The 10,015-nt window shown below is 43.2% G+C and overlaps 1 protein-coding gene across 1 annotated transcript in view; it reads left to right on the top strand.

The window, feature by feature from the left end:
• Nucleotides 1–4,101, top strand: part of CHRNA1 (cholinergic receptor, nicotinic, alpha 1 (muscle)) — a 28,898-nt gene extending 24,797 nt beyond the window's left edge. Inside the window, exons 7-9 of the mRNA XM_006866658.1 lie at nucleotides 485–708; nucleotides 2,703–2,942; nucleotides 3,970–4,101. Coding sequence (XP_006866720.1) covers nucleotides 485–708; nucleotides 2,703–2,942; nucleotides 3,970–4,101 — 596 coding nt within the window. The remainder of the gene's footprint in view (nucleotides 1–484; nucleotides 709–2,702; nucleotides 2,943–3,969) is intronic.
• Nucleotides 4,102–10,015: the final 5,914 nt, after the last annotated feature.

Raw genomic sequence — 10,015 nt, 5'->3', positions numbered from 1 at the left:
ATTTGAAATGAACAAATCATTGATTTTTCAGAATTCTATCATGCGATCTCCAGCATCATTTCTATCCTCAAGGCCATATTTTCCAACTACTGATCCTTCCTCTTTGCTCATAGGGGAAAAGAAAAATGGTGCCAATTCTCAAACTCATGACAGGTAGCAATTATTCCAAAATGATTTTTTTTTAAGTCTAAATCCAGCTTTCCAACAAAGAAACAAAAAGAGTGTTCATTTACCCACCTAGCCAATATTTGTTGAGCAACTATTATGTAGCATTGACAAGATACCCCAAAAGAGAGCTAGTGGCTCACCCCCATAGAGTGTACATTCTAGCGATTGTACTCATTTTTAAACCAAAGCTTCCTCTTGAGATGAGTCTAGAAAACACTATGCGAAGTAATCAGAGTGCCTATACAGATGAAATGCCTTACACATGCTGGTGACGTTGCTCAGACCTGTCCCTATGGGCTGTGTTTCTTCTTCCCAGGAGAGAAGATGACCCTGAGCATCTCTGTCTTACTGTCCTTGACTGTGTTCCTCTTGGTGATCGTGGAGCTGATCCCGTCCACCTCTAGCGCTGTGCCCCTGATTGGGAAATACATGCTGTTCACCATGGTGTTCGTCATTGCTTCCATCATCATCACTGTGATCGTCATCAACACGCACCACCGTTCACCCAGCACCCATGTCATGCCTGAGTGGGTGCGGAAGGTGAGCGAGGAGTTTATCTTAGAAATGACTGAGTTACTGAGGTTTGGCGGGATAAGCTCATTTTCCTGCAAGGTCTGTCAATATTGCTTTAAAACCAGGGAATCAGAATTGGCCATTCTAGTCCCAGTGTTTGTTCAATGGTTAAAGTCTAAATCTTTAGACTTTCAGCTTTGACCTTTAATGAGAGCTCTGGGGAGGAAGGCTCAACCGGCTGGAACTTGACAGAGGTGTCTCCACACTGGGGTCCAAGGTCGTCGGCAGTGGGCAAAGTCAGTGGTCTCTTGGTGTTTCTCTCTGCCTTGTTTCTAGATGAATTTGTCACCAAACAAGGCCAGTGTGATGTCAAAGTCTTTTTTGTTATACTTTTCTCTAAAATTGGAGATTAGTCAAATGACACATCTGTTCTTCAAGATGAGTGAGGTTGCTTAGATTTATGTCTCAGAACTAGTTTTCAAGATCAACTGTCTTCTTTTATCACAACATGTCAACATAAAGCTTGTTTACCATGTTCTTCAAGTACTTTTAGGTCTAAGTTCAGAACATTTCTAAATAATTTTCTTATAACCTACAGGTTTTTAACAACCTACAGTTAATGTAGGAACTTCTAAGTTTATACTGTGACTGCGTCTCTTATGTATCTTGAAAGCATTATGGTGAATTACGAGATTTGAACTCATTATAGAAACATATAAAACAATATAGGCAGAAGGCTCCCTTTCATGTAACCAATGGAAATCTAGCTAACGCTGTGGATATTAGGAACTGAAAGTCCTTTCTGGCCTATGGTAGGAACTTCCTTTGGCATCTTTTTAGGAATGAATAATTCATGGATTATAACCTTCTCTGGGAGGGAAGAAAAACAGAACTAACAAATCCCACTCCAAGGCTGAAAGAATCTCTTTGATTAGAGAAGATTAATAAATCTACTGTCTTTTAATATGTCATGACATTCTTGAATTTTTGGTGTGTATATCTTCTGCTTTATGAATGGCCTGCTTTATATATATATATATATATATATATATATATATATATATATATATATATATATATTTTTGTTTTACTAGTAGAATCATACGTCAAGAACTGGAAAATGTGTTAGGGATGAGGGTAGGTGGGGGTCTGATAAGAGATTGTCCAAACTGAGCTTAGTGAGGAACTTGGTCTCAATGTTTACATAATTGAATTTTTATGTGTACTAGCACACAGTATCACACCATATAAAACTTAAAGGGCACTTTAAAGTACAGGGTCTTTTGTGCAGAATGCAAAGGATTTGTCCAGAACTGAGAACGACTGCTGCGATGTACTCCTTTTGGAGGAATTAATAGCCTCGCTTCTGTAAAGCCAGCTAGGCAGCTGTAGGGCAGTATCTGTGTTGCTGTTTCTTCAGAAACAAGAAAAGGAAGAAAACAGTGCAGCAGTTTTATGAAGCCAGAAGCCTATGTATTTTGGGAGAGAGAGGCCTCTCGTTAACCGCGTGGCTTTGAGAATGCATTGCAGCGGCCCTTCCTAGGCCTTGGAAGAAGCCCGTGCCTGTTGTGGCTCCTGATGCTTGAGCTTCATCCATTTCTGAGCACACCGGCTCCCTCCTGTGGCAAAAGCCTCACATTACAGGATCATTGCTGTGCACCATGTTGTTAAGTGCGGAAGAGTCGCTTCCACACATGTTGTTGTTGTTATGTTCCGTGGAGTTGATTGCGACTCATAGCCACCCTACAAAGGGTTTCCGAGTCTGTAAATCTTTACGGGAGCAGAAAGCCTTATCTTTCTCCCCTGAAACATCTGGTAGTTTCGAACTGCTGACCGTGAGTTTAGCAGCCTGATTTGTAACACTTCGCTACCAGCGTCCCTTTCTTTTAAAGACAAGGAGGCTAGGATCCAGAGAAGCTGAATGACTTCTCCAAGGTTGTATCAACAATTCAAAACCAGAATTTGATGCTTACCCCCTGGGCAATAATAATTCTCATACATGGATTTCTTTTTTATGTTAGGTGTTTATCGAAACGATTCCAAATATCATGTTTTTCTCCACAATGAAAAGGCCATCCCGAGAAAAACAAGACCGAAAGATTTTTACGGAAGACATCGATATTTCTGACATTTCTGGGAAGCCTGGGCCTCCGCCCGTGGGCTTCCATTCTCCCCTGATCAAACACCCGGAAGTGAAGAGCGCCATTGAAGGCGTCAAGTACATCGCGGAGACCATGAAGTCCGACCAGGAGTCCAATAACGTAAGCCTCAGACTACAGTCCGTATCTCCGGGTTTAAACTACCGACTGCACAGGTGCAGACAGATGGGTCTGGCTTGATGGGCAGGCTGACATCCAAAAGTCAGCTGCTAACCTAAGATGTACCTTGAGTACCTCTAGACCACTCTAGGAAGTCATCTATTAAAAAAAAATAAGGATCATGATGGAGGGCAAATAGTTAACACACTTGGCTGACAACTGCAGTATTGGCAGTCCGCGTGGAAAGAAAGACCAGCGGTCAATCCATAGAAATGTTGACAACGTATGGGAGAACCCTATGGAGCACAGTTCAACTCCGACACACAAGGGGTCGCCAGGAGTGAGAACACAATAAATAGCATATGGTTTTAATGCCAGGCAGTGGTTGTTCAGGACACTGAAATGAACAATAGAAAGGCCCTATCTTAGTTATTGAATGTTGCTTTAACAATACCACAAGTGTTGGTTTTAACAACCAGAAACGCATTCTGTCGCAGTTTCGAAGTCTAGAAGTCCAAAATCAGAGTGGCAGCTCTAGGAAAAGACTTTCTCTTTATTCTCTTTGTCGGCTCTTGAAAGGTCCTTTCCTTTCAGCATCTGTAAGCCCAGTATGCCTCTCTATGATGCGGCATCAAGCTTTCCCTGGATTTAGAAGCTTCACAGTGCAGGGCCCTCAGGTCCAAAGGACACATTCCACTACTGGCTCTTCTATCTTCATGGCAGTAAGCCCCTCTTCTCTGCCCTTTGATCTCTTATAAGATCAAAAGTGTTGCAGGACACACCCCTAAGGAAACTTCCTTTCATTTGATTGGCTGTTCATAGCAGATCTCAGCATAGAGGTCATTATATTATATTCGATCTCATCACAGGGGATTGCTATGTCTTAATTGCCAAACCACTAAGAATCCTGGTCCAGTCATATTGACACAAAATCTGAACTATCCAGGCTCATAGCTGACGCACAGTGTGAACAGTAGGAGACAAATAGACACCTTCAAGAAACTCTGTCTAACGGCTTCTTCTCTCCCAGGCGGCCGAGGAATGGAAGTACGTTGCAATGGTGATGGACCACATCCTCCTTGGGGTCTTCATGCTGGTCTGTATCATTGGAACCCTGGCTGTGTTTGCAGGTCGGCTTATTGAATTAAATCAGCAAGGATGAGCAGAAAGCTGAGCTAGGCACTCGGCCCTATGACAAGCCGGAGCAGGAGAAAGGAGGGAAAGAGAAAAGTGTCTACTTTGAGATGCTCTCATTTATTCACCATTTGATTTTCTGTGTTTATTGCTAAAGATACTGATTTTTGTTTACATAGGTGATGACCTCAAGACAGTTTCCTATTGCTTCTCCCTTTTTATCCTGTGTGCCTACCTGGAATGAGTCCTTTTCAGTTAGTGAAACTGTTGATTTCCTATGGTATCTGAAAGGTTTCTGCCCAGGATGATAACTTAGGTTTGTTGTATAACCTTTGCTAGTTCCGTACCTAATAGGAAAGCCCCACCTACCAAATAGGTCAAACAGTTGGTTTAGAGAGAGCAGAAGCAGTAGAAAGGAAACAGTAAATTCCAGAATGACAGTCAAAATGCAAATGGCATCAAAAACTTGTGTTTTCAAGTACAATTCTGGAAGTAGGAAGCGAGGGAAGGGTTTCTCAGTCTAAATAGTGTACCTAGGTTTGATGTCCATGGTTTGCCTAAACTAGGAAGTAGAAGAACTGAGATCTAGAAGCTTGAGATTCCAAGTAGGTGTGGGCAGCGCGAGTGTCTCTGCCCACCATGGCTTGAGCTGGGCTAGTCTGCAGGTCTGCTCTGTGTTTTCTAGAACTTCTGTCTTAATGTTAAACATCTTTTTCCTTCCTAGTAAAGCGTTGCATTTATGTTCTTTGCCTAGGCTTTACCCCAATCACATGTGAGGTTGTAGTACTGTAATGAAGCCCAGAAATGTCTGCACATCTCATCACCATGACTAAACTTCTAGAAAAGCGAGTAGGAAAAATGGCTTATTTTCTACATAGTAGCCAGCAAGCCATTCCCACAATGCAGTTCACACCAGAACTAGATTCAGTGCCAGCCTCAGTAATGGATGCATCTGACCCACGTCAGTACTGGTGGGAAGCAGTGGAACCTCACTGTAGGCAACCTTTCTGGCCCAGTGGGATTGCCCATTATACACCATGGCAGGGCTAAGGGGCTTCATTCAAAGTACAGGCAGTCCCCGGGTTACACACACTGTTCTTAAGCATGTCTTTAAGTTGAATTTGTAGGTAAATCAGAACAGGTGCCTATGGCTCTTATTAGGCCTTATTTTATTGCAAGGAAGGAAAACTGATGGCACTGTAAGATAAGCACTAGACTTCTGACTTTAGGGTTGGTGCTTCAAACCTACCAGCTGCTCCTTGGGAGAAAGACGAGGCTTTCTGCTTCTGTAAAGAGTTACAGTCTCTGAAATATTATGTAGGGTTGCTGAGAGCTGGAACTGACTCAATGGCAGTAGTTTTGGGTTTTCGTGCAAGACAAGACTCACAGCCTTTTCAATGATTTAAAAGTTGCACGTTCAGCAAATAAAGGTGATTGTGATGATGAATTTGTTGTGAGTGGTGTTGGTTCAATCATTTCAAAGGGAGGGCAAATTTCTGTAATATTAAAGTTGCCCATAAGATGGGTGTAATCCAGTGACTGACTACACTAACGGCCCAGTACCTCAATTTCCTGCTTGCCTAATCCACTATCTTCTCCCAAAACTGACTATGCACTCAGAGAAGGGATGTAAATGTCACTTCGCTCATTCCTATTTGGTGAATTAGGAAAGTGAGGCTCAGAAAGTGGTCTACCCTCAAGTCAAAGGGCAAGTTAGTGACAAACCATGTCTCCTAACTCCTGCTTTTGTGCTATATCCATTCCCTCAAACAACCCATTTCTCCCCCAAAAGTGAAGCCTTCTGTGTACATTTCTTAAAACTGCCTTAACAAAATGTCACCAGTTGGGTGGCTTATAAGACAAGAGTTTGTTGTTGCATTGGGAGTCCGTAACCAGCGGGGCTGGGATCTCTCTCAATTCCACGAGCAGATCCTGCCTTATATCTTCCAGGTTCTGCTAAGCCCAGACATCTCTTAGTGTCCCTTGGCTTGTGGATGTGTCATTACGTGGCTGCCTCCTCCCTGTGAGTCTCTCTGTATCTGTCCCCTCATTCACAAGGACAGCATTCAGCTGGGATTAGGAGCCACTTGCTTCATGTTACTTTCACTGATAATATCCTCAAAGATCCCCCAAAAAGATCACTTTCATAGGTACTAGGGGTTCAAATTTCAGCATATCTATTTTGGGGTATAATTCAATCCATAATGTGTCCCTTATCCAGCCTCTGGTTCTGGAAGTTAGCAAGACTGCTCCCAAGTAGAGACAGTAATGTTACTACTATATATAGTAGTAATCTATTTATAGATCCATCAGCTCTAAGTATCTGTTTCACCAGTCTGTCACCAAGCCAAAGATTTTTATCTTTGTAATCTCTTTCCTTCATTGAAGCATAGTTTCCAGAAAGTCACTGGTGAAATGAGAGGGGAGAAGAGGGTACTGGGACCATCTCCTCAAGTTTGGGGTATTTGTTGAGGGCCCAGCCCAGGAAGAACCTCGTGGCTTCACAGATGCATTTGTCCTGACAACAGGAGGACTTGTTGAGGACTAAGGGACATCCTGAAACACAGGACAGGGACATTTGGGTGTAGCGGGGATTACAGACTGAAAAGGGAAGCAGGAATTGTTCAGAACTGAAATCCTTAAGGCTTTTGTTGGATTCATGGATTCACTTAGCTGTGTTGATATGAATGTCTTCTCTTATGTACCAATGTTTGTTAATATTGTTGTTGTTGTAGTTACATGCTATTGAGTTGGTTCTGACTCATAGCCACCCTGTTTCCAAGGAGTGACTGGTGAGCTTGAACCCGTCGATCTTGTGGTTCAAACCAACCTTGCAGTTCAGCACATTAACCCACAGCACCACACCAGGACTCCTCGTTAATTACCAGGTTTTTCAACCTGAGAACATGCAGAATTCTAGGATAAGCAGTTCTGTACTCCTTACACATCTCTGAAGATGTCTGCTTCCGCTATACTGACCTCTCTGTTAAAAAACGTTATCCATCTGCAAGCTTCCAGGAAACTTCCCAAGTCGAGTCACCCTCGACATAGTCTGCCCTCCGCTTCCTCACCACATATTTTGGGCCTAGTGAGTGTTTGTGGTATCTGGTTTGCTTGATATTTTCTGGATATTAAGTCTTTCCTCAACAAGACTATCTGCTCCCTGAATAGGGCAGGTTGGTAGAACTAACAGCTGCCTTCCAGCTACCTCTTACTTCCTGTGGGACAGGGACAAGTTATTTAACCTTCTGTGTTGAGACTCAGAAACATGTGGCTAGCACCATTTCCCCCAGTGTGCTGGGAGACTCTGCAGGTACTCTTTAAGTGATACCCCAGGGCATCACTTTTTTACACCCCACAGAGTCCAGGGGAGGGTTGAGGACACGCCCATCTCTTCTTCTGCATGGTATTAAGGCCCTCCCTCTGCTTCTTTCTCAGTACTGCTGTCTCTTCCAAGATTAAAATGGTGGCTCCAGTAAGGATGTCACTTGAACAAGGTGGTGACTTGAATGGCATCTTCTGGTAAGGAGGAGACTCAAGCTACACCCCATTCTAATCCCGCCTCTCTAATACCATGAACAACTTGTTCCCAAGGGGACTGTAGCCACAGCGTGTTGTTGTTGTTGTTGCTGTGTGTCTCCGAGTCACAAGCACTGAGACAAGGATTTACAACAAAGCACCAAATGGAGGGTACTTGCATAAGATTATAAAAGCCAACCACATAGTACCAGGAATCATGGCCTAGCCAAGTCAACACATATTTTGTTGTTGTTGCTAAGTGTTGTTAAGTGCTCTTGAGTCAGTTCTGACTCATGGCAACCCTGGATAGGGTTTCCAAGGCGCAGCTGGGTTTGAACCACCTACCTTGAGATTAGCAGTCAAGTGCTTTTTTCATAGCACCACACTAGTACTCCCCTTAAGTATTTGTTGTTGTTGTTAAGTGCCGTAGAGTTGGTTCCGACCCATAGTGACCCTGCACAGGATTTCTTTTTCTTCAACCTTAATTTATCAGTTCCACTGGACTACAGTTGTTTTTTTTCCCTAAATACAAAGGGGCTTTAAAAAGTTTGTGAAAAAATGGAATTTAAAGATAATAGAATCTTTTCACAAACTTTTTTAGCAAACAATTGGCTGGTCCCAGGGTCAGAAAGTGAACAGTGTACAAGGCAACAATACAAGGTAGAGTACAAACTTAGGCATTCAGAGTCTGTCTGCCCACTGGTGAAGGCAAAAAACTATGAGTTTTTCCTTCCCTTCCACTCACCCATGCCCTCTGTCCTGCCCTGCCAAAATCATATATAATGAAGTAATTCTAGGAAAGCCAAGGGGATTGTTTTCTTTATGAAATACTGATTTCTTAACAGAGGTTGAACTTGGCTATAAATTAGGCAAATGTTCTTTCCCTTTGATCTCTTTATTTTATTCTCAGATGGCTGAAAACACACCAGTCTCCCATTTGCTTTAGTAATGCTGCCTCCCACATTTAAATTATGTGCTGTATGTCATTTATAGGAGGGTTGTTTTTAGATGATAACAATATACACTTCATTGGATCGAAGTTCTGTCTCTGAAGAATAGCTTGCAGATTCAATTTTGGGAATTCAATTTTCTAAAGTGTACGGTACTAGGGATCCGGAATGGGGGAAATTCTGTAGAGAGCCCTACAGGAAAGCAGGAAGTCCTTTCAAATCATATAATGACTTGCTAATCACCACCCTGCTCCCCAGCTCTGATTACTATATCAGATGTAGTTGTTTCACAGCATGTCTGAATGGTACCTGGTTCATGTCACCTTTCTGAAGCTTTTTGTGAAAGAAATGGTATGTCCTAGGTAGCGTAGTGGTTACGAATTGGGCTGCGAACCTTAAGGTCAGTGGTTCGAAACTACCAACCGCTCCGCGGGAGAAAGATGAGACTTTCTACTCCCGTAAAGATTTACACCCTTGGAAACCCTGTACAGGGTCGCTATGGGTCGGAACTGACTCAACGGCACTTAACAACAACAAGTTTGGAAAGCTAGATTCAGTTAACATCACAGCTCAACACTGACCCTTGTGAAATCCCCGGACTTAACAACAGTTGTTACCTCCACCCTGCTGCCCTCATCCAAAGCCCTGAGACAGTTTCATATGCTTAGCTTCCATCACTGGAAGACCTGGGCTTACTCTGGGCTCTGCAGAACCCTCTAGACTGGCCAAAGGCATTTGTTTATAAAACATCATAAATATTATCCTTTCATTTCTACTAACTTTGGAGTTCTGGTGTGGTGCTGTAGGATAAGCACTGGACTGCCAACCACAAGGTCTGTGGTGCAAACTTACTAGCCATTCAGGAAACCCTATACATGCAGTGGGGGGCGGGGGGTGGTGGTGGGATGTCGGACCCAAGGGCCATATTTTGTTGTTGTTTGTAAGTGCCATCAGGTTGGTTCTGACTCATTGTTGTTAGGTGCCATCAAGTTGGTACCGACTCATAGCAACCTTATGCACAACAGAATGAAACACTGCCCGATCCTGGGCCAACCTCACAATTGTTGCCACGCTTGAGCCCATTGATGCTGCTACTTTGCCAATCTATCTCACTGGGGGTCTTCCTCTCTATCTCAAACCCTCCACCTTACCAAACATGATATCCTTCTCCAGAGACTGGTCCCTCCTCATAATATGTCTAAAGTATGAGAGACGAAGTTTGGCCATCCTGGCCTCCAAGGAGCAAGCATTCTGGCTGCAATTTTTCCAAAACAGATTTGTTGGTTCTTTTGGCAGCCCATGGCACTTTCAATATTCTCCTCCAACACCATAACTCAGAAGCATCAATTCTTCTACAGTCCTCCTTATTCACTGTACAGCTTTTGCATGCATATGAGGTTATTGAAAATACCATGGCTTGGGTCAGGCGCACCTTAGTCCTCAAGCTGACATCTTTGCACTTCAACACTTTAA

Source organism: Chrysochloris asiatica, unplaced genomic scaffold, assembly GCF_000296735.1.
Source record: "Chrysochloris asiatica unplaced genomic scaffold, ChrAsi1.0 scaffold00094, whole genome shotgun sequence".
NCBI classification, from domain to species: domain Eukaryota; kingdom Metazoa; phylum Chordata; class Mammalia; order Afrosoricida; family Chrysochloridae; genus Chrysochloris; species Chrysochloris asiatica.
This window is presented reverse-complemented; position numbering and strand designations above follow the sequence as displayed.